The sequence below is a fragment of the Leptodactylus fuscus genome, chromosome 3, assembly GCF_031893055.1.
Source record: "Leptodactylus fuscus isolate aLepFus1 chromosome 3, aLepFus1.hap2, whole genome shotgun sequence".
In the NCBI taxonomy this organism is placed as follows: Eukaryota; Metazoa; Chordata; class Amphibia; order Anura; family Leptodactylidae; genus Leptodactylus; species Leptodactylus fuscus.
The window spans coordinates 162,779,503-162,804,425 of record NC_134267.1 but is presented as its reverse complement, the minus strand read 5'-3'; the positions used below and the strand labels follow the sequence as shown (position 1 = coordinate 162,804,425).

Genomic DNA, 24,923 nt, shown 5'->3' with positions numbered 1-24,923 from the left:
AGATCTGAGAGGCAGTGAAGGAGGGGCGGGCCAGACGGGAGAAGGAGGCGTGGTTTTCTCGGCAAGCTTGAAACCACGCTTCCTTCACCTGTCTGGCCCGCCCCTACTTCCCTGCCTCTCATATCTCGCTCCTGCAAACACGCGACACAGACAGGGAAGGAGGGGCAGAGCAGGCAGGCACCGTGCTGCTCTCCTTTTCATTCGCACAGACGGGACACAGACGCTGCACACTCTGCATTCGGACTATAAGACGCACACACATTTTCCTCCCATATTGGGAGGAAAAAAAGTGCGTCTTATAGTCCGAAAAATACGGTATATATATATTATATATATATATATATATATATATATATATCATGCCTTTAAATGAAATAACGATTTTATATATAAAATAAAATTTGTCCTCCAGTAAAATAAGATGGCTATGCAAAGGTTATGTGGGTTATTTCCACTCAGCTTCCTTTAATTCAATGGATGGGAGTTGTATACCAGATACAACTCATGGACAAATGCGGTACTGTTCTATAAAACCCTTTAAGTTTTGTGCTTAGACTGGTAAGGTATTACTATCTATTACATGGTATTACCAAACCTAACCACCAATTTTTTATAGACTAGAGATGAGCGAATAGTATTCAACTAGAGTTTCAAATACCTCGCTCCCATAGGAATGCATGGGAGCTGCCGTACAGCAAAGGGTCAAGGGGCCGGCGCTTAACCCCTTGCTGTATAGCCACTCCCATGCATTCCTATGGGAGCGAGGTATTCAAAACTCTAGTTTCGAATACTATTCGCTCATCTCTAGTATAGACCTTTTATTTGTGAACTAGCATCTTAAAGGGAAAGTACAGTCAAAAGTGATCCTTCTGAAAGCACTGGCATACTTTCACTTGGTAAGACTTAAATGAAAAGCCAAATAAAATTGAACCCTGTCAATCTTAAAAGGACATTTCTGCTTTTGAATAGTTTAAATCTGGAATTCTTACTGTATATTCTATACATCAGGGGTCGGCAACCCTTGGCACGCGTGCCATATCATGCTGGCAATTGCATATATTAAGAGATATAGGATGCTCCCTGCTCTCTTACTAGAGCCCAGGAGGCGGAGCTAATCACTGTGCAGCAGGAGGACTCTGCAGGATGCAGACGGCAGGAGCAGGGTCCAGGCCAAGGAGAGGAGGAGAGGAGAGCGCCGTACAGCAAAGTAAAAGTAAAAACACAGGTAGATGCTGGGATTGCTATTCCTATTAATGTCAGGTATTTGGGGTTATTAATTTAGTTTTAGTAACTCCATGTGCCTCACATTAATAGAAATTAACCCCATCAGGTCCCTGACATTAACCTCTACCATGGTAGCAGCGGAAGCAGCTGCCACAGGGCCCGGGATACTAGGGGGCCGGTGACAGCTGGTACCGTTGCAGATTTATTTTATTTTTTTAATAGGCCGTTATCAGCTGGTGTAACTCCAGCACGTAACGAGCCCTATTTACTGCAGTGCCGGGGGCTGCCTGAAGATGGAGAGGAGCTGCCTCCTCCACAGTCCATCTTTTAACAGTAGTAAAGTCAGCAATTGCTGCCTTTACTACTGCACCCAAGCAGTAGTCCGGGTCCCTGCTGCCTCCAGGCACTTGCATAGTGACAGCGGGCAGGAGAAACTTCTATCTCCTGCTTGCTGTCCCCAGGCCCTGTGCCAGCATCTATACTAGTAGATTGAAGGATGTGAGACATGACGTCATCAAAGGTCCTTTAATCTACTAACATAGATTCAGTGTCTTTTGTGGGTGGAGCTACCAGGATTGTACAGGTCAGTGTACAATGGGGGGGAATGGGTTATAGGCTGTGAGGAAAAGGGGTACATGGGTGTGCAGGCTGTGTGTGAGAAAGTCTGCACCCCCATTCCTTTCTTTCTCACATACAGCCTGCACACCTATGTACCCCTCCTACTCACATTCTGCACCCCCCATTCTGCCCTATGTGATCAAGAGGAGGGAATGGGTGGTATAGGCAAGAGGGGCACATGGGCATGCAGGCTGTGTGTGAGCAAAGAGGGTGACCTGGGGGCGCAGGCTGTGTGTGAGAAAGAAGGGGGAATGGGGGTGCAGGCTGTGGGTGAGCAAGAGTGTGGTGGAATGGGGGGGTTCCCCCCTCCAGATCACCCTCTTGCTCACACACAGCTTGCACCCCCATTTCCCCTCTTGCTTATACACACCCTGCACCCCACGTCACCTTCTTATTCACAAACAGCTTGCACGCCCATGTACCCCTCTTGGAGGGGTCCCTATGTCAAAAGTTCGCCATAGGGCCCAGCCATTGCTAGTTACGCTACTGTGTGTGCGCTATGCAAGTATTTCAGGTCATCAGCCTCCCAAAATTCTGTCAGAGCCCTGATGATCCGAGCACAGAGTTTGTTTGGTACAATTTCAGCCCATAGCGGCAGGGCAGGATGCGATGTCAGAGGGGAAAGTATTAATTTGGTAACATCTCAAAGAGAGTTCAATAACATACAGCAGTAGTTGTTTGTGGTGGTAGAGATCTATAGTGCACAGATAACCTTACAAATGTGCATTAAATAGAGCAGAGCAAAAAACAAAACAGACCAGGTAGGTTACATGAGTCCTATTTTACAATCTATCAACATATACCCTTATAATTTGCATCCCATTAGCAATGAAAATGCATATTAAAAGAAAGAGTCACTTATCGGGGCAGGTCATTTGAAAGTGTTCATGAACCTCCTAACACAGTATGTTATATTGTATCTTATAGATAAAATCCATGTATGCTCTTACCGATAATGACTGTGTTATCATCAGCAATGAGCAGCTTGCTGTGAACATATATCAGCTCAGTAACAAGGTTCCCCTCCAGTTCTGCATGTGTCCGAAGACCACAGAAGGATATGTAGTTCAGCCACTTATCTCCAACTGAAGAAAATAACAGAATGTTTGTTAGTTACAACTTTCCTGCACGGAGAGAATACAACAGAGTTCTAAGCATTTTAGCATGAGGACAGAACATGTGCTCCCCCTGCAGGCAGGCAAAAAGATATTTCTCAAAGGATATGAACACATTTGTGCATGAAAAATCAATAAACTCACATCTTACTAACTCCCTGGAGTAGAAAAACGTTGCACTTATCTGGTTTTTGTACTGAGCATGTCAGGTCTTCTCTGACACACTTTGCTGGGAACAGGAGAGTTTGTAATGAATAGAAATACACGCATGCTGAAGAAGACAAACTAAAATTCTTTATGCAAACCAATCTGAAAGGTGATGTTTACTAAAACACTTTTCAATGGCTAAAAAAAAAAAAAAAAAAAAGGTATCCATAGACTAATAAATATCACCAAATTGCACCGTCAGATGATATTTTTTATTTTGTGAGGGGGGGGGGGGGCAAGACAAGCCTCAATAGTAATGTATAGAATCTCCCATAACTACTAGAAAACTACTAGGAAACACCTACACATTAGGTATCCCTGTGTCTGAAAGTGCCCGGTCTACTGAATATAGGGTATCTGCAGAGCTCCTGTTCCTTCGGGAAGGAGTTAATAGGAGCACTGCAGATACCCTATATTCAGCCAGGCTGAATTCCAAGTAGGGGGAAAAAAAACCCAGTCCTCAAGCTCAGGGAAGGGGCAGACAGACAACCAGAACACCCCCTCCCCTTTTCCAGCACCTACTGAACCCAAAAACTCCAAGCATTTTAATTTTTGAAATTTTCCATTAGCTGCTGCATTTCCCCCCCTCAGCTTATACTCGAGTCGATAAGTTTTCCCAGTTTTTTGTGGTAAAATTAGGGGCCTCGGCTTATATTCGGGTCAGCTTATACTCGAGTATATACGGTAACTAGATGTTATCAGATTATAGCAATAGGTTATAACCCATGATAACTGTACACTCCTATACCTGAGGACTTTTTCCTCTGGATTGTTGGCTATAGGTTAGTACACTTTATCTAAAAGAAATAGTGATCTAACATGTTGCAAGTCAACTTAATCAAATATTTTTATTTTTCTAATGCTATAAATAAGCTACCCAAATACAGTTGATTGTCATTTTTAGTTTCTCTGACAATTTACATAAAAGGGAACTTCCTACATAAATCATGTTTTCTAGGGTCCAGGTGCAGAGACCCTCTATTGGTAATGAAGAGGAGGCACTGTAAACGGGGTTTACTTGGAAATTTTTTTTTTTTTTTTTCAAAAATGGTCTTTAAGAGCTATTAATAGGTTAATAGATGCAACAAAATACCTTTAGCAGTATTTTGAGTGATTTTTGGATACCTAAGTGAGCTTCTGGCAACTTCGGCATTTGTTTAAATGGGCATCTTCTTGTTCTGTTTTCCTCCATCTACCATGATGTCTTGGTCCGCTCAGAGCTGACTCACATCACCTCCTGCTCTCACTCCCTCCCCCTGCCTTTCTCACTCACACCCGTTATCTGTGTTTCCCTAGCTTGCCCGCCCACTACTAGCCCTAACTAACTCAACCCCACCCCATCATACTTATCTGTCTTGCAACCCGTACCTTCTGGACACGGGACATCACTTCTTCTGGGTGGCCGGCAACTCCTCTTCAAGACATCTGCTGGCCGGCCGCCCACACCTGCGCAATACAGCTGGAGTGTCGGCTACTGCTCATGAAGAAGTGATGTCCTGTACCAAAAAGGCCCAGACCAGAAGACAGGCAAGTATGAAGTGGTGGTGGGTTTGGTTAGTATTTTCCAAAAAAGATCAGAAAATGTGCCTGGGGCAGTCAGATGAACAGCCTGAATCTAGGTAAATATAGATTTTTAGTAACCTAAGTAATTTAGAAGGTAGCCGGGGAATGGGTAGCTTAAATTACAAAGATCATTTTACTCCAGACATCCCTTTAAGCACTGTGCCCCTTCTTCGCCAATTGACCTTTTCTGCCTTTTCTCTAAGATTAATGTGCAAGGTTGCAGAAAAATCTATAGCTCATACTCACTAAAAACTGCAATCACAGAGAGAAGTAAAAAGCTAACTGGAACAGAAGGGGTACGGTACTTTGCTGAACTCTTTTCTCTTTAGTTTAGCAACTGAAAGTGGTGTAACTAGGAATGGCAAGGCCCCGTGGCAAACTTTCGCCGAAGTCCCTGACTGACCAAAATTCCCCCCCCACTATTATGACCAATAGTGGCCCCTGCACACAATATTATGCCTCATAGTGCACACAGTTTTATGCCCCATAATATTGGCCCCTGCACATACAGTATTATGCCCCTTTGTGGACACCCATGAACAATTATTATACTCTGGGGTCTTTTCAGATGCCAGAGTATAATAATCGGAGACCCAAGGGGGAATGCAAACATAGAAAAAAAAAAACAAAACAAAACAAAACACTGTTACTTACCTATTCCTGGCTCTGGTGCACTCACTGCTGATGTCAGCCATCGTCAATGACGTACGGGACGTCTCATGACCCAGGCCTGCGTCTCGTCTTGACGCGTAAGGACGCAGGCCCCAGTCATGTGACATCAGGGATGTCACACTAGTAGGCCCGAAGCCTGCCCGGAGCCAGGAGAGGCAAGTAAATGGGGCCCGTTACTGGCTGGAGTTACTCCAACCGATAATGGCCTATTTAAAAAAAAAAAAATCCTCAGCGATAGCGGCTGTAACCGGGCCCCCTAATGTCCCGGGCCCTGTGGCAGTCGCTACCGCAGTAGTTACGCTACTGACAACTGGAGATAGTTTCAGTAAATTCTAGTGCTTGGACCTCACCAATTAAAACTCACTGTGCATCATGCTGAAGTATTTCCTTTAAAATAAATGAAATTAGATAGAAAATAAAATTTAGATGAAAATAGATTACCTATGGAACACCACTGATAATTTATGATGTCAGGGAACACTGACACACTGACAAGCATTGACCTACATCGATCAGCAACAGCTGGCATCTTGGAAAAACCTGAAACTTACTTTCCAACTTCAGCTGTTCAATGATGGAATGTTCTCCTCTGCAAATGGTCCTAAATAGTTATAAAGAGGAAAAAACAGGGTGAGTATACATTAACATCTGGACACAAGTCACAGGATACAGTACAGGAAGAGCAACTAAATTATTAAAATATAGGAATTCTGCATTTGACATGAAACCGGTTTATCATCCAAGCTTGTAATAAAGTCACAGCAGTTTAAATCTGCCTGACTGGTTACAATGGCAACTGCTATACTACAGCTTTCTTGTTTAGCTTCCCTATTCTGTTATACATATACTCTCCATGATATTTCCTGCAGCTTGTGCAGCAATTATAAGAAAATGGCCAGTGAATAATGCTACCCTCAAATGAGCACTAGAGGGAGCTAAACCGTAAAAATCAATACAAGTAGATGCACTGTATAAGAACATAGAATGTTGTATTTCTTCACTATGAGACAATGAACATAAATATACTATAAATATAAGCAATAAGACAGACGTTAGAGGACAAATTCTTTTTTTCTACGTCATCCACATAGCAACTTTACAGTTATTAAAAAGGTATAATTTTACAACAAGAAAACAATGACAGCTACAGATTTAGCAAGGAAGGATTGCGTCACCAGTACATTTACTAATCTTCACTGTACTTTTCTTGTTACTACCTGTAGTTGAAGTGCATGACAGCCTGCAATGCATTTCCGCCTCCAGTTGAAATATCTCCTTCAAACCCTGGGAGCAGAGGAGTGATCACATATACTCGGTATCTTTTGTTTTCCCTTTGTAAGAGAACATAGTACAATATTAGCTTTCCATGCAGAGGTGTAACAAGAAGCTTCTGAGCCCTAATGCAAAATCTGTACCAAGCCCAAACTATAATGCACAATTAAGGGGGTGTTCACATGTAGGAATTTGAAGCAGAATTTGTTAAGCAGATTTTTCTGCTTGTTAGAAAACGAACAAGAATTTTGATGTTGAATTTGAAGCAGAATTTGGAGTGTGCCACTGTATTTTGCCGTTATTGTGCAGGGCCAAATTTTCTGCCTACCATTCATTTCAATGGGAGTTCTCAGCACAGAATCTGTCTGAGGAATTCAAAGAATGTTTATTTTTTCCCCCCGATACCTGATAAAAATAGCAAGCAGAAAAAAAAAATGAATGAGGGGAAGATTACAGGCGGAATTTGAGGCAAATTCTCTCTCAAATTCAACATCAAATTTCTACGTGCCAACGTAGTACTGTCTCCCCAACATCTTAAAAGGCTATTCGGCCAGGGTGCATTTGCACCCACTCAAGTTACATCTCTGTGAATCCCATGAGTAAATATTTGTATAATATGACAAAAACCATTACTTCTTTTTTTAACTCTATTTTTCTTCTAAGATGATTGTCTGGCTGGACTATTACTTTCTGAAATTATTATTAAAAATGTGTTTGCCTCTGATCGCTAGATCTGAGATCTAGCCCAACATGGTTATGTACTGTGAAGACAAACCCAGTATCTCTAGATTTCAGTAACACTATTTAACCTGCAGCGCCAGTTCTATTGATAAAACTAGGACAATGACAGCTGTGTATTATCACGTAAATGCATACCGGGCACTGTGCAATATACTTAATTTTGCTCTTAAATTGTATCTTACCATCACAAATCATTTAGCAGAATGGCTGAGACAATGCACTATATTTGACTGTATACGGTGTTGCAGCATAGAGAGGATAAACCTACAGTGTACAGTAGTCGAAATTTAAACCAACAATATTAATGTGTATTACAGCCAGTCAGAACTGCAGCCTGCAGGAAAAGGGGGAGGGTCAGACCCCATTAAAAAGTGATGGTATATTCTACAGATGTGCCATCACTTTTTAAGATGGAATTGCCTCTTTAAAGGATTAACGTACAGTAGAAACCTATTTTTGGGTACCTGTGAGCTTTAATGATTCTCTGTGCAATGGTGTCTCCAATCTTGTTAAATACGACTTTATTGTCAGAACAGCTGATAAAGAATTGGTTCTGAAACAGATGTAAAATTATAGTAAATAAACAGAATTTTTATGACAATGGAACTCATTCCTTTTATCCCATCATGGCCGTCACTCTCTTATTGTAGTTTGATATAAAAAAATATCAGTCATTTTGAGAAAGTCAAAATAATGCTACTACTGTAGAGTGAAATTCTCATAGTACAGATTACATAATGGTGAAAGCAGGTATCCAGGGATGCCTTGGTGAGAAGCACAGCTAAGGCCAGGTTCATATCTGCACCCAGTCTCCAATTGGGGACTCCGTCCACAAATCCGCTTGAAAGATGCAGAGAGAAAAGTCCTGCAAGCAGCGCTTTTATCTCTGTATTTTTATGGCAGAAGCCCGGCAGACCCCATTATAGTCTTTGGGGTCCGCAGGTAACCACTTTTTCATCATGTAGAGTTTCTTTCGGGTTCCAAAGAACAGAAATCTGAATGCATGTGTGAATCTAGCGTAGGGCCTTGCTTGTATTTGGTTTTAGTCCTGTGCTGGCCTTTCTATCACCGGTATATGTTTGAGTGCCCAAAATTAAATGTATACTGCAATTGATTCATTTACTTCAGTGGGACTGACTCAGTCCAAAGAATTCAATATTGGACTCCAGTTGACTAGCATTTGGCTCATGCCACGGATACAACTGTATAGAAGTTTGCATTTCAAAAGAAAACATTGAGGAGTTTTATTTTGGTGGCTATTCCAGATTTCTTGTACAAAAAAAGGCAACAAAACCAACCTCCAACAATAATTGTCGCAACTGGCGTTTTTGTGCCTCTTGTGCCACTTTCGTGAAAGAAAAATGACATGCGAGTTGGCCACTTACAACTGTTTTCTGATCTCTAAATGTCAGCACAGGCACACGGCCCCGTCAGAGGGGCCACCTCATTCATGAATTGGCAAAGGTCTTGTTACAAAGGAAGCAGCGCTTCTGCTAGATAAGGGAATATAAAGACAGGTGCTGAAGTTCCCCCGTTTGTGCTTTTTCTCCCAGTTATTTATGTACTACCATAATTTTTTTTTTTTTTTTAACAGAAATTTAACAGAGAAAAGCCTCAATTTATGTTGCCACGTAGCAGGCACGATCGCTTGACAAATGTGTCTGCTGTAGCGCAAATTCTGGTATCTTTACATGGGCTAAGTATTGGGAAATACTGTGAGGATCATGCGGCACTGTGGGAGCCAAATGGGGAACATTACAATCTGGGGGACAAAAAGATGAGGGCATTATACTGTGTGGGGCCCACAAGGGAGCATAAAACTATGATGGGGCCAGTAAAGGAGCATTATACTGTGTGGGGGCACAAAGGGACATAGTTGGGAATGAGCAGTGCTTACAGGGGCATGGACAGGGTTCACAATACCTAAATATACCTATACATGGCGTGGTTCACAATACCTAAATTTGTGGTGCAGGGTTGTCCCCATTTCAGGCCCTAGTAAGTTGGGAGGTATGCTTCTCAAGATTCTTTGTGACAGAAATAAGCATACTGGGGGAGATTTATGAGGACTGGCATTACTAAAGTCAGTCTTCATATCCCTGGATTTGGCGGAGGGCACATCTTATCTATGGCGAGGCACACAGCTCTTCATAAATGATGTGTACACCCTGCCAGGCCGTGCACCTGCAGAGAAAATTTGTAGCTGGCATACTTTTGTGACATAATTTACGATGAACAATGGCCTTGTCCCCTGATCATCCTCCTTTTTTTAAGATCATTACTGCTGTATTGCAGTCTATGGTAAAATCTTTGTATAACCATTCTGGTCTGCCACAGGCCTGCTATGGCCTTCAGAATGCCCCGGCTGCTGTAGCAACTGAATAGGTCCTATAATCTCACTGCATGGGAGCCGTCTGGTGGGGGAACAAAGTGAAACCAAACAACCTCTAATATGACATGGCTGTATCTGACCACAGCACCTGAGGGGGTTAAGTACCCTCCCACCGGTGACAAACCACAGGCACTGCTGCAAAAGTTGCATAGAACCTGCGGCAATGGCACCTTCTGAACAGACACGGTTATTAAAGTTCCAACAAATCTGCTATACTATTATGGCCGATGTTGATAAAGAGTTAAAGATATGTTTATTTCTTTCACAAGGCACACAACATGCAAATACTTCACACCTCAATGTAGATGTAGTACTTGCTATTTTCTATCACATGCACATAAGCATTGTGGATAGACTCTTCATGGTACTTAATCCCAGCTGACCAGTCTGCTGCAGAACGGAGAACCTAAGATACAAAATAGGATCAACAAAATTAATGTAGCAGTAGTAGTAATAGTAATAATAATAATAATAATAATAATAATAATAATAATAATAATAATTAAAAAAAAGTCCTAAAAAGCACCCAAATGATACCAAAATTTAAAAAAAACATAGTAATTAAAAAGCTTTTTCTTGCTGCGCCGGCTCTTTCCTGTTCATGCACAAACTGCCACTTCCTTGTAGTACTCAAGAGAAAAATTTTAAGATTTTGACTTGCTGGTACTGATCCCCAGACCTCCTTCATAGGATCTTGCCCTCGGTGTCTGACACCTGTTGGTGCTGTGGTTCCACTGTGGGCTCTTTCCTTCATATTTGGTGGGACTGTGGGGAGATTCGGGCTTTTTGGTCTTCTGTAGTCTCCCTTTACACTAAGGTTACACTTCTCCTCAATAGGCTCTCCTTTCTCGCATTCCAGGTAGGATATCTCAGGTGAAAGGCGATTTCCTTCGTCACTTCCTCATGGCCGCCAGGACAGTTATCCCGTGCCATTGCGCAGTTCAGTAACACCCTCTCTGCTAGAGTGGCTCCAGGAGTTTCTTATCATTAAGTGGATGGAGGCTTTGGTGCGGAAGCTTCCCCCACCTCCTCCAAGTTTGAGACCCTCTGGCGACCGTGGGTGGTGTTCCAGGAGTCATCTGAGTTTTCAGATTTGTTTTTGTGACTCTGTTTTCCTCCTTCTCCCAGTCCCCTCCCTCTATTTTTCCTGTTCCCCTTTGGTGTCTACATGCTTCCCTGTGTCTTTTCGTCTCCCCCTTCTCCCGCTTTTCTTTCTTTCGTCTTTGTTCTATTTTTCCTTACTTGTTTTTGATTTAGGTGTTCATTTGCACGTTATTGCTCAGTTGTGTTTTGTATTGTGCCTTTACTTTGTTTTATTATGAAAATGTAATAAAAATTGATTACACCTAAAAAGCTTTTTCTTGGAAACAACATTGACTTTAAAAACTGCCCCTATTATACGGGTATGGAAAATCCCAGCATGTCCTTAGGTATAATTGACATATTGCAATTTTCCAAATCGCAGTGGGGCCAAGGCCTAAAGGCGGGGTTGTCCCACTATTGACACATATCCCTAGTCACAGGAATAGTCTTCATCAATATCCAGCACTCCTATACACTTGAGTTTATTTAAGCAGACATGACCTCCTTTCTGGAGATGGAGTTCTTTCTGGTTGGAGCCCATCGAACCAACATTTATCTCATATTCTGTGGCTAGTAGATGAGTGTCTATATTTTGGCATAGTTCTGTTCTTCCTGCACACTGGAAATAATTGTAATGGTGAGAGGTTCCATTTAAATTATAGTGTATACCACTTTTTCTTTTCTTAACCTATGATGAACCAAGGATCACTAAACTGTCACTGTCACTCACTCCATTATGGGCTTCTATGTTTAATTTGTTTATGCTTCTTGAAGTCTGCAAATTTTTTAAAGAAATAAAGAGTTATGGAAATGGCAGTACACATTACTTGTCACATTAGAAAACTACATATATTTTTCTAACATGCCTGCTACAATATACGAAATTGATTTAACTCTCATGCTCGAATTTAGCTGTTGATTATGTAAGAGTCCATGAGATGTCTAGTCTATATACAACCCACACAATCGGCCAGCAGGGGGAGCCATGAGTGCAGGTATTAGCACTACAGTACAAATTTCCAAAAAACTGCAACTCCAAAGAATTCAGCTTCTAGACATATTACTGAGGATGACAATTGCTGGTACAATTACTTGGGAGGTGTGAAACACTACCAGAGCCTCAAACCAAACCCATCTGGCCTGTTCTACTGCACTTACAACATGCTAAAAACTTTATTAAGAAAATCTAACAACAGATAGCACTTATTCTTACTATCCTAGTATCATCCACTCCATGCCAATGCATTTATCCCCTATACAGTCATGTTACTAGTGTGTATCACATTCAGTCAGGGAGTAATAGTGTGTCAAATACACATAAAAGAATGATAACATCTACATTTAGCAATATAGATTCAGTGACTCATTCAGGGAGCACTTATCGTTGGACAAGTTGAGTGTATTGCACACACGTAACTCCCATCTTTACCACACACTTTACTAACAACCTGGTAATAACCTTATAGGGGCATTTCCATCTTAGGCATTTCTAGGAGTCAGGTACAGGCACCACTTCATCTACAATGTAGTCTGATAACAGGGAGTCCGCTTTGGATGTTCTCAATCTAGGATACACAAATGACACCACTAAATCTCCCAAGTTGCAATGATCACAACAGGCTGTCATTTCTGATTTGGTGGCGAAGTAGGACTAGATAGGATCTTGTGTGAACAGAACAATGGCATGGCAGAGTAACTGTACATGGGAGGCTAAATGATTGATCTAAGAAAATAAAACTATACTTACACTTTAAACTGTTGATTTACATAAAACTGAATTTAAAATAACTATTTAAAACAATATTCTCCTTTTTTCACATATCACATCTGCCCCTGCTGCATGAATTATACCCCCACATGTAAACTAGTTTGAAATTCCTGTCCTCTCCAGATATCAAGAATATAATTTAGTATAATGTAATACACAAGTCATAGAAAGGAGATAAAACTGGTAAACACAGCCCTCTCTTCAGACATTACGTTATTTTGGTATAGCTCACACAGGCGAGTTTCACTCCTTCCCCAAACTCTTCTAGCAGGGAGGACAATATTTGAATATAATATTTTCCAGCTTTCTGCATAAAACAGGAGTACTAGTCATCATACTGCCATTTCCTCTTTCCATCTGCTCCAGGTCTCCTCCATCTGTCTCCAAGCACAGTGTTTTTCAGCTGACAGTTCTTCTCTATGGAGGAGACGCCCACTGATCTATGGAAAGTGCCAATGTCTGTGAAACTTCTCTCTGAGTTGGATGGCAGCCCAGAACAGCCTCTCAATGATCAGACACACTTGTTTAATTAACATCGCTCAATAAAGGGGTTGTGTAGGGTAAAAAGAATAAGAAAGAAAACTTCACCTAACACCTAAAGATTCAGACACAAACACATTAGCCAGCAGGATAAAAGCTAAAATGTGGCCCTAGGCAAGCTGCTAGATATGGCTGTCATCATCTAGCTCTCATTTTCAGCGCTAGGTACTATCCAATACATACACAATCAAAATACTACAATTGGAGCGACTTTGTGGTCAGTCCTTTTGGCACTGTACACATGTCAACTTAACTTGTGGCTCACTGAGTAAGTAAATGGCAGCCACACCAAGGATTGTGTTTACACCTAGATAATGATATTTTTAGTGAGTTAATCAGCAGGGAAACCCAACATTTGCTGGATCCTAGACAGATAAGCTCCAGTCTGGGTAATTCTGCTGCGAGAATCAAATCTGAGTGTATGTTTATGTTGTGCTGTATTGTGTGTCTTAGAACTGACAATATCTGACCAACCGCAGACCCCATATCTGACAACTGAACATCCACAGACCCCATATCTGACAACTGAACCTCCACAGACCCCATATCTGACGACTGAACCTCCACAGACCCCATATCTGATGACTGAACATCCACAGACCAATAATATTATGTTGCATGGCCATAAACTGGCAATACTCAACAGATTTTCATCAGCTGAAATTAAGCTGATGAATGGCTAACTACCTGCCATATAGATGCACTGAACGGTAGTTTGCCGAAAAAGAGACCAGACATGCTGTAAACTTCTGGTCATGTGTCAACTGAAAATACAAGTGTTTAGTATGATCAGCTGCGTCTGGCCAATAATAAAGTAATCCCTGTGGTTTTCTCTCTGATTAGGGTGGCAGTTTAGTTGTTAATGATTTGTATAAATTATCCCATCATCAATCAGATAGCCACATGATGGTCGTCTGAAATCTAAAGTGTATGCCAGCCTTAAAGTATATGTGCCATCCAATCATGTCTTTGTGAAAACACATTAAGGGCTCGTTCACACGGAGTAAACGTTAACGCAACCGCAAACATGCACCATCAAAATCGCGGCGTAAACGCGGCACATTGCGTGCCGCGTTTACTCCGTGTGAACGAGCCCTAAGGCTGAGGCCACATGTTGTAAAAAAGCTGTGTTTTGGGGGGGATTTGGTGCATTTTTCTGAACCAAAGTCCAGAGCAGATTTTATATTTCCCATTCCTATTGAACCCACTGATGGCTTTAGCTCATAAATGGCAGTAAAACAGTTTATCGGCAAAGTTTATTTTCAGCCTAAAGCTGAGGCTCCACATTGCAGAAAAGCTGTTTCTTCTTGGTTTTTTTTTGCAGATTTTGCTGCATTTTTTGAGCCAAAGTCAGGATAGGATTGAGCAGAAGGGAGAAATATAAGAGCTTCCTTTATAACTCCAATTCCTTTTCAAGCCACTAATGACTTTGGCTCAAAAAAACCACAGCAAAATCTGTGGAAAAGCTACTTTTTGTACTTTTGTTGCAATGTAGGGCCTCAGCCTAAAGCCGGGGAAAAACCGCAGTAGAAAAATAGATGTGGCATTTTACAGTAACGGTATGGTGGATAGGATTCTTGCAAATCCCATCCCCACACTGCAGGAAAATATATGCTGCAGACACGCAGCATGTCAATTATACCTATGGAATCGCCGGCGGTTTCCCAATAGGTATAATGAAAACCTCTACTTTCTGTGAAAAACGTTGCTAGAAAAACCACAATGTGTTGCCATTTTTGGGGCCTTAGCCTAAAGAGGTGTTGCCATCAATTAAATGTCTCACCTATCTAGAGGATAATAATCTTTAATATTTGGCTGCTCTGGGTCCCGTAGCACAATTTCTTCACACCTGCATTACTCTGAAGTGAGGTGGAGTTTTTATAGAGCTGTGACTGAGTGTATGTGCTTTGCTGCTATAGTCACACTCAATAGAAAGAACATAAACAGGAGTGTACTGCCTGGAATCAGATAAACTCCCTTTATCAATTTACATGAATTTCGGAGTACAGCAGGCTGGTGCTATGTGCACAACCTTGCAAAGATGTAGAAATTTGTCTCCAATACACAATACTCTTAATGATTTTGTGATAATTGCTACATACTGTAAAACCAAACCCGATCACATTCTGAGATGTTCTAATATCATTTAGTAGTACGTAATCGCCCAACACTTACACACTGGGGCGGATAAACAAAAACGAGGTAACTTGCAGAGTTAAACTAGACAGCCTTACGCAGCACCAGATTTTCTAAATTGTCTGAAGCTGTTAGAAAATCTGGTGCAGACTGTTTAGTCTAACCACACCACTACAACACTTAAATCTTGGCACAAAATTTGATACAATTTCTTGATCTTAGTTTAGTAAATTAAGCAACATCCTTTTCCAACAAGCCCTGTTGACATGTCGTATGAGGTGTACAAACTGTTAGAAAGTGTCTAAAACATAGAAAATGAGGTGCAAAACATGTAAACCAGGTTTGTGGTGTATATTAAGTTAGAATTCCTGTATATATTTATTAGTATATTTGCCACACTATAGTTATTATTTCTGTTGTGAAAAGCTGATAATTACATTAAAATATTTCATACAGCAGAAAATAGCCACAGGATATCCCATAAATGTCATAGATTGGATGCAGGGCCCTCCATCCCACTGTACCAGTTGGTCACTGTTAATATTGTATTTATTTTGTATATTTTGTGTTCTGTATGTAAACCCTTAAATGTACAGCAGCATGTAATTAATGGTGCTATATAAATTATTATTATTAATAATAATAATAATAATAATAATAATAATAATAATAATAATAATAATGGATCCCAGAGGTGGGACCTGAATCTGTTGGACATTTATGCCATATCCTGCCATAAACATTCTAGCTGGGAATACCCCCATAGATGTCAGTGTTCTGACAGCTTCTGAAAAATCAGTGTCTCAAACATGAAACGTACCTGAGCGTCAGCATGAACTGATCCTGGAACCTGATAAGGAAATTCCTTGGCTGTTTTGTGAGATTTAGGCAGCAGGAAAGGATAGGAAAGAGAACGGTACTTGGGCTTCATTATCTGAAACAGAAGGGAAAAAAAGAAAGTCAGACTTAACATGGAAATATAAGTTTAAGCTGAAAGTAAAACATTACATGGGTTTTCTCTGAGTGCTCAGATTCTTCCTATATGTCGTACAGACCACATCCACGGCAGTCATTCAGGTGATGTCTGATGTGCTGCCTTTTTATGACAATGATCTAAAAGATTGCAGCTCCGTGTGCTGTATAATCCTGATGTCAAAGTGGTTTGTAACAGTGTTGGCGCTAGGCACTAATGGGACATTAATAAAGTTGGTCTTAGATGCCACAAGCATCTTAGGTGTTTGACAGAGTGAACAGGCTCCCTCAGACAGCCCCTATGCCCCAGGAACAAAGGCCTGTTATAAGCACCTTACTATTAGGCAGACTGAACACTGGCAGGTAATAATACTTAGACATACCATGTAATTCAAAGCATTAATGTTCACTAGGGAAACAAAATTTATAAAAATTTATAAAGTTATACATATCCCAAAAAAGTGCAAATAAATATTTTTATTAGCAAAAAACAAGCCCTCATATTGCTATGTTGTTAAAAATTAAAAAAAAAAAAAAAAAAAAAAAAGTTATGGCTCTTAGGATGCACCTACACACAAATATAACTTTTTTTTCTATAAAACTTACTTTTACTGCATATTAAATTGTACAGAAAAAAAAGCAAAATATCAGTGGTGTATTACAGTCCCTTCCCTTGAAAAATGAAAAAAGCTAACAAATGTATATATAACACAAAAGTAATTAAAAAATAATATTTATCACACATAAAACAAGCCCTAATAAGGCTATATTGACAGAAAAACAAAAAAGTTATCCCTCTTGAAATGTGACAATGAAAAAATTAAAAAAGTTGTTTGGTAGTTAGAAGGAACCAGTCAGGATGATCTGGGACAATAAACCACCCACCGCTCCATATGGATTGGGGGTTTAGTGTCCCAGGTTGCCCATCTGTGCCGCACTCACACCGTGGCTGTACTCCCCACACATGTGTAGTTCTTCAGTGAAGCCAAAGGAATACAACTCTGCTTCAGTGCACGTGTCCAGACCTCAGACACATCTTCAATGAAGCTGGGGTGTATGTCCTCAGCTTCACTAAAGAACTGCGCAGGCACCAGAAAACAGTCATCTCTCAGCAAGTATATACTTTTTTTTTTTTTTTTGTAAATGCAGCAATGGATGACTTTACAACAGGGTGATCTGGAAGACTAAAACCCCAGACCTGTAAGTGGTTTAGTGTCCCAAATTGGCCCGACAGATTCCCTTTAGGTCTATCAAGGGTTTTATTGGCCTTATACAAATTAATCTGGCCCTATTGATGTGTTTGGCTATGACCATACAAGAGCTTCATTCTGCAACATCAAGTCTCACATTTTCTGTGACACAGATGGAGTTCCTAGATTTTTTTTTAAATGTGTAAGTTTTTTTGCATATAAATTTAAATCCCATAAAAAGGTCCTCCTTTTGTTTTATTGGGGTTCAAAGGTTATAATTTTCCAAGTTGTCAGGTACAATTCTCCAATACAGGACAATGAAGAGGAGACAAAGTCTTCACTAACGTCAGTCTCTGTTCCCCAGGGGATCACAATCTCTGTGCTGAGGAATAAGTTGGTGGTATATGTAAAACGAAAAAACAATTATCTGCAAAATTACACACCTTTGTAAAATTCCAGCGTTGAATAAAATGCCTCGCCACATCACGTGCAGCTTTACCATGTACAACTGAAGAAATGTCATGCCAGGGCATTCTGGGCGTCTGGTATCTGTCAATGAAGTCTGAATGGAGATACAAGTTAATACATTAAATTGTAGTGTGAAGTACAGACCAATTAAAAATAGAAGTTACAACATCTAGACTTCCTACAACATCTAGTTTTTTTTTTTTTTGTTTAAGTGCCAAAGTAAAGCAGATATATTAGGGTATAAATCACATGGAGGAATTTGCCTCAGATTCTGCTTCAAAATCAGATCCAAATTATACCTGAAACTTACTGTTCCATCATTTCAATGGGATCGAGAGGAAAATTTTTATATCTGCTAGTGGACTTTATCACGCTATGACATCATTCTATGCCCTGCCGGACACTAGATCTAATCTGATGAAGGTCTAAAGGACTGAAACGTTATACATATATTGTGGATCTAGTGGCTACTATATTCCTGTATGCTCATCAAACTTGTCCATGGTGTCATCATTGTTAGCTTTTTTGCCCTAATAAATTGTCACATATCACGATTCCTTGAGTGCAGCAGCATCTATTTCCTATTGTATGTTGGGTCGGAGGACCCCTTGTCTGCTAGCACCATATTTTAGCTGAATGTGTGGTACCATTGTTTTTCATAAAGTGGACTTTATCAGCATCCTGCTTACTCTTCAGGTTGATTCTTCCTGAAACTCCCATAGAAATGAATGGGAAGCAGATTTTGGAGAGTCTCCCCCCCCCCCAAGATGTACATCAAAATATTTTTCCAAATTCTTCTTCAAATTACTGAAACCTTTTTTCTGCCTGATCAACTTCCTTCTTTCAACATCTACAATCCTTGTGTTACTATTGAGCTCTGCCACAGGCAGGTCTGAGGAGTCATATAGTACTGGCAGGCCTGAGAGGCTTTACAAGGCTCCAACAATCTCCCAGCAGGGATCTGTTCCAAACATCCAAACAGGAGACTGAAAATGAAAGAAAGTAACATCTCAGATGCCATGGTCACAATTGACCACAACATTTAGAGAGTTAACTGTCCACGATTGGAGTGAGCTCCAACCATGGATACTGTTGTTTTATATGGCAGAGATCTGGCAGCAAAGACTTGGCGGCTATGGAGCTCTGGCGCCCAACACAGTGCAAAATTTTAAGGCCTCTTATTGAGGGACATATATATGCATATTGTGGTCCTTAAGTGGTTAAATTAAACAGAAGCTTCTCTACATCATCTTCTCTACTTTTCACTCAATAACTTACCATCAAAAGGTTTATCCAGTTGTACCCAATCTTTGAATACAAAATTGCAATAGTCTTTTCCATGCCAGAATCGAGTTTCACCAAGAAGTTCTCCCACGCCAGTCTGTAAACTGCGGACAGATCCCCGATCTGTAATTGGTATAAATAGAGGAATAAAAAAAAAAAAAAAGTCATTAACAATTGGAAAACGTGAAAGATGTTCACTGAAAGTGTTCTAGCTGAAAATATGCAGAGAAAAGTGAAACTGCTTATGTAGGAAACATAAAGAGTCACTATCACCAAATTGAAGGAGAATTCTTCTTGTAATAAGACATTAAGATTTCCTACTGAAATTTTGAGAATATCTAAAATCTTATAGTATATGATTAATGATAACCAAATGCATCAGTGTCATGGGCCATTAAAAGAAAAGATACAGAATGTAGCACTGCTGTGGCAGGTTCCAATCTTTCCACCATCTTACTGTGACTGCTGGTTCCTGCTTGTTTGTACCTATCCTACCTGCTGTACAGTGCTCAAAACTCAACACAGCTCTTAGGCTCATTATAAAACTAAGGAAATCTTTTGTGTCTCCACTTGGTAGTTTCAGGGTTGTGTGATCACTTATCTGGAGAAATAAGCAGTCACTAACCAGGTTAGCAAGTGTCAATGGGGTCCTTGGGAGACATTGGTGTCCCTTATGTGATAATCTCTACGGCTATAATTTTGTTTTTATATAGGAACCAAAAACCAGAGTTCACAATGCAGATGTGAGCAGAGCCTTATGTAGCTGGTTTATAGCCATCTTGGTTCCAGGCAGTTGGGACCTTTCCTTCTCAACAGTGGTGATAACACCTTGACAAGATGCAATTTAGCCTATTCATTCACATGTTGGAGTTATATTTTTTGGCACTTATCTTGTACATCAATTTTGTGATATGACTGACTACAAGGCACATGCAATCAGACATGATACTCTTTGCTGCTCAAGAATCTTCTTCAGAGAAAAAAAAAATATTACCTGACATTGAGCTTCAGCTAGAAAAATAAGAGATATATCCATCACTATTGCTTAAAGCAAAGCTTCTCTTTTTTTTTTTTCTTATGTGGTCACCCCAAACCATGGTGAGGCCAGAGCATTGGCCTTAGTTTTAATCTCTTATTTGACACTTGGAAAACAGACATAAAAAACCCCCAATATAAATCAGCAGTGTTGCTAAACCAGATACTGGAGCAGCCAGAGAAATGAGTGCACAGCCTATATCACTTGTGTCAGGTCTGTCACCCCAGCTGCACCTCACCCAACACTAGGAATTCCACGCCAAAGAGACTGCTCTCAGCCTTCGAAGCTCTGCACGGTTCATTCCTATACTTTAATAGTGATAGTGTTTCTTTACATAACCTGTAGAAAGTGTAATACATGTGCACATCATGTAAATCAGGGGTTAATGTTTCATTTCACTTTTCACCTACAGAAAACTAAGACATTACTCAGCAAGAAGATGCAAATCTACTGTAATGCCGACACCAGAACACTAAAGCAGCCTATATGAAAAGCACTGACATGAGATCTGTGCTTTATTACAAGCCAGAGCCATCACCATATAGACTTTGGACTGTATGTGACACATGACAGCAAAGTAAACAAGGAAAGGCAAAACTATCCAGGATGACTTTACAGAAAATGCACAAAGCCATAAAACAGGTTTTTAAAAGTTGTTTTTTTTTCTATAAACCTTGTTAACTGTATTTTAGGTTTGCTTTACTTTTTCTTTTTTTGGTTTTGTGATGCTAAACCTAACAGTGAAGAAACACAAATTCTCACCTTTTTTCATATCTGCTCATTTCCTCAAATTTATACTTTATCTTTTACATAATCGATATGTCCAATCTACCAAATATGGCCGCTTCCACATTCAGATTAATATGTGCCTTGACCATCTCTCTATTGTAAAGAATTGACTAAGAATTTAGATGTGACTGTAACAAGACATGTTTTTTTCCCCCCACAAAATCATAGTGTCTTATTGATGTGATATGACAGGGTTAATTGTCTTATTGATCAGACTATATGTATTTCTTGCACATCTATAGAAGGGTCACTGTAGCTTTTGTCTGTATTCCTGTGTACTATGCTGGTCTCTCTATACTACTTAGATAAGAATTTCTTCAAATTCCTGTACAATAATTGGTCATTAGTCAGTCCCTCACCCTCCCCAAGGGTACTATAAAAGCTGTAGGGGGCTGTTGTTTATTTAGCCTCAGTATGGAGTTATATATATATATATATATATTTAAAAAAATTAAATAAATAAAAGTTCTAAATCCCTCCTTTCCCTAGAATACATATAAAAGTAGAAAATTACTGTGAGACAAACACATTAGGTATCCCTGTGTCTGAAAGTGCCCAGTCTACTGAATATACGGTATTTGCAGTGCTTCTATTCTGTCAGGAAGGGGTTAATAGGAGCACTGCAGATACTCTATATTCAGCCAGGCTGAATTCCAAGTGAGGGAAAAAAAACAAAAACAAAAACAAAAACAGTCCTCAAGCTCAGGGAAGGGGCAGACAGACAACCAGAACACCCCCTCCCCTTTCCCAGCACCTACTGCACCCAAAAACTCCGACCATTTTAATTTTTGAAAATTTCCAGTAGCTGCTGCATTTCCCCCCCCAACAGGCTTATACTCGAGTCAATAAGTTTTCCCAGTTTTTTTGTGGTAAAATTTGGGGCCTCGGCTTATATTCGGATCAGCTTATACTCGAGTATATACGGTAATCCTTACACAATTATATAAAGCAATAAAAAGGTGCCACAGCCCAATTTCTAAGAGGAATCTTGGCAACTGTTAAAAAGGATAGTTCATAAATAATTTTCCTGTATTAAAACTGCTATTTTAAGGGTAATTTACCATAAAAATAAACAATTTCATAATTTTTAGCATCAGTGATGCTATTGTGTGTTGCTGGCAGTATACTCTGGGCTGAAATTATTTTCATTTGGCAGCTGACAAATTCCTCTTTACGTTTCCCTGCAGATAGATCTAGCTTAGATTTTACAATTTTCTGTACAAGTGTGTGTCAGGATATTTATTTTCAATACTTACCGTAATTGTATTAACTTTGCAGAGAGGCTGCTATAAAACACACGTGCAATCTCCTTTAAGAATATACTTAATCTCAAAGTATCCATGCCAATAACTCCATATTCAGAAGTGCATCTACACAAAGCTGGGGGGGTTACTTTATAGCTACTTTTTATGCTCAATTCTCGCCAAAAAAAATGACAAAACATTGCTAGATGAAACTGGCTGACAGAAAATGCAAGGGTAATTTAGGCAGCTGGAAAAATGTCAAAACGCAGAACCCATTTATTAGTAGGAAAACAAAATAGTTGCTTAATTAGCAGAGACCCCAAAGAAACCGATGCAGCGCATTAGTATGATATACTACCATGATATTGTGCTCACTCACCACTCTGATACTGAGTGAACTTGTGTACAGACCCAGCCAAGGGATGAAACAATCTCCGATGTGATTTAAAACCATGGAATAAATTCTGCTGACTACTGTGAGTATCAGAAATGCCTGTAGAGAGGGAGATGCTGCTTATACACAAGAAACACAAACAAAAGGGCTCTCGTAGAATGAATGGACGTCCGGCACAGGTGTCGGCACCAAACCACAGATGCCCGATCTTTAGGAGTCTGCTGGCATAATGTGCTTACCACACTGTAATATAGTGGTTTGGAGCTACAAAAGTGGCTTCCCTACATGTGTAACTTTAAAAGATTGAATAAAAAAAGTTCTTTGAGCTACACTGCTGAAAATCCATGGAAAATGGTGAATACTGGAGCAACGGTAGGTTATACTACCCAAAATACATAAAGGAAAATAAAGATAAATGTAAGGCAACTGACAGGGAAATGCTATAAACCTAAACCTATAGCTTGTTTGTTAGAAGATTTTTTATTTTATTTTTTTTAAGATTTTTCCCCTTTCTTTGGTCAGCATGGTAAATTTTAGCTCTTGGTAGATGTAAGCAGAAGAGAAGTACATACGTGATTGGCTGTCTATGCTGCTGACACTGTCTGCATGTTGGAGGTTGTGCTTGTGGAGCTGTTTATATAAGCTGAACTTGGCAAACTTTCGGGATTTGCCCATGCCTCGTATCCTCGAGCTGTCCACCACTTCTTCACCTTTTCTCTCTTGAAATTGTAAGCCTGTTTTCCTGTTGGTCTTGTCTTCTCCATTCAGAGCTTGCATGGACCCTGACAAAACCTAAACAGGGTAGGTAGTTTATTAATGATGCAAAACATCCCATAATACTATCAAACATTCAGGTCTGTTTACTGTCATTACTATGATCACCCAGGTGTAATAAGCTGGTGCAGCAATAACTTTTATTATCCTAGAATAATTATTTCGTGGTCATTGTATCCTGTGCTGCCATCCACCACCTGGTACATAGAAGGTACACACATCCTTTTCCATTGTATTATTTCTAGAAGTAGACAGGTGAACAAAACTAAACAACACCAGGAAAAAATAAAATAAAATGATAAGTTAAATTGTAAGGCGCAGATGAGCATATTGCCGTCATGTAGCAGATACTGTATTATGCAGTAATTGAGCTTATACAGAGTGATAGAAAATTTCATAGAAAGGTTTATTTTACCGTGTTGATGCCAGTTGTAGACTGCGCTGCTATGATTCTCTTGACACTTCCCACATCTGTTAACCTGTGCTCATCATCATCCCATCGGCCGTAAGCAAGGTCAATTCCTCCAACAAAAGCCACAGATTGATCAATAACTACAATTTTTTCATGGTGTGCCCACAAATAGACCGATGACGACATATGATCCGGATGTCTCATCACCTAAATAATTGAAAAAAGGTTTATTTTTCATATAACGATAACTATGTAACCAGTTTTCATTCAGAGTAGAAACACATCACTTCAGAACCTGCACATCAGAGCGCTATTAGCATTTCCTATAACTGTCCTGTATGTGCTATAGTGGCGGCAAAAGAAGGATATTGAGGTCAATATTAAATCCTAGGAAATCCCTTTAAATAAGCAGCACTAGAAAATGCTCCTCAAATTTTCCTATTGAAAACTGTAATTGTATTGCTGTCACAATATTTTCAATTTATACTGCTCTCTGGTTTACACCTCCCCAAGACTGAAGTATAGGACTGGTCAGCCAACATCTAAATTTAAAGGAGTTGCCCAGACAAAAGAAAAGCTCCCAGTGGCTATAGTTAACTCTCTTCACTATTTTGCTGTGGAACAAAGGCTCCAGTTCTCCTGGTCCACCCCTGTTGCCAGATTAACAGGATTATGTCACTTACTACAGCTTCAACCCTTAGGGACTGTCTGAAGCTGCAGCTGGAGACGTCATCTGGCAGTGGCGGTAACAGGGGTCCGGCCAGGATAACTAGAGTTGTTATGCTGCAAACAAAGGAGTGATTGCAACAAAGGTGACTACAACCCCATTTTTGGTTGTCCTGATGTGGTCACATCCACATCAGGACTAGTCTTCTGGAATTGTGGCATGTTAACCAAGCACTGCCCTTCATGCCTAAAGAAGGGTTCATAACCTGAAACTTCACATAACTGCAAAAGCAATGTTAATCAGATTTATAGCTTTCGAAACGTGATGTAATAAATTCACATTAAGCAGACGAGGACCTGGTG

The 24,923-nt window shown here is 40.1% G+C and overlaps 1 protein-coding gene across 1 annotated transcript in view; it reads right to left on the bottom strand.

Moving 5' to 3' along the window:
* PLD1 (phospholipase D1) overlaps positions 1-24,923 on the bottom strand; it is a 103,443-nt gene that overhangs the window by 15,436 nt on the left and 63,084 nt on the right. Inside the window, exons 14-23 of the mRNA XM_075268697.1 lie at positions 23,898-24,101; positions 23,281-23,500; positions 19,240-19,368; positions 17,937-18,055; positions 16,152-16,265; positions 10,100-10,210; positions 7,877-7,965; positions 6,617-6,730; positions 5,951-6,000; positions 2,793-2,927 (exon numbers count right to left, since the gene is read on the bottom strand). Coding sequence (XP_075124798.1) covers positions 2,793-2,927; positions 5,951-6,000; positions 6,617-6,730; positions 7,877-7,965; positions 10,100-10,210; positions 16,152-16,265; positions 17,937-18,055; positions 19,240-19,368; positions 23,281-23,500; positions 23,898-24,101 — 1,285 coding nt within the window. The remainder of the gene's footprint in view (positions 1-2,792; positions 2,928-5,950; positions 6,001-6,616; positions 6,731-7,876; positions 7,966-10,099; positions 10,211-16,151; positions 16,266-17,936; positions 18,056-19,239; positions 19,369-23,280; positions 23,501-23,897; positions 24,102-24,923) is intronic.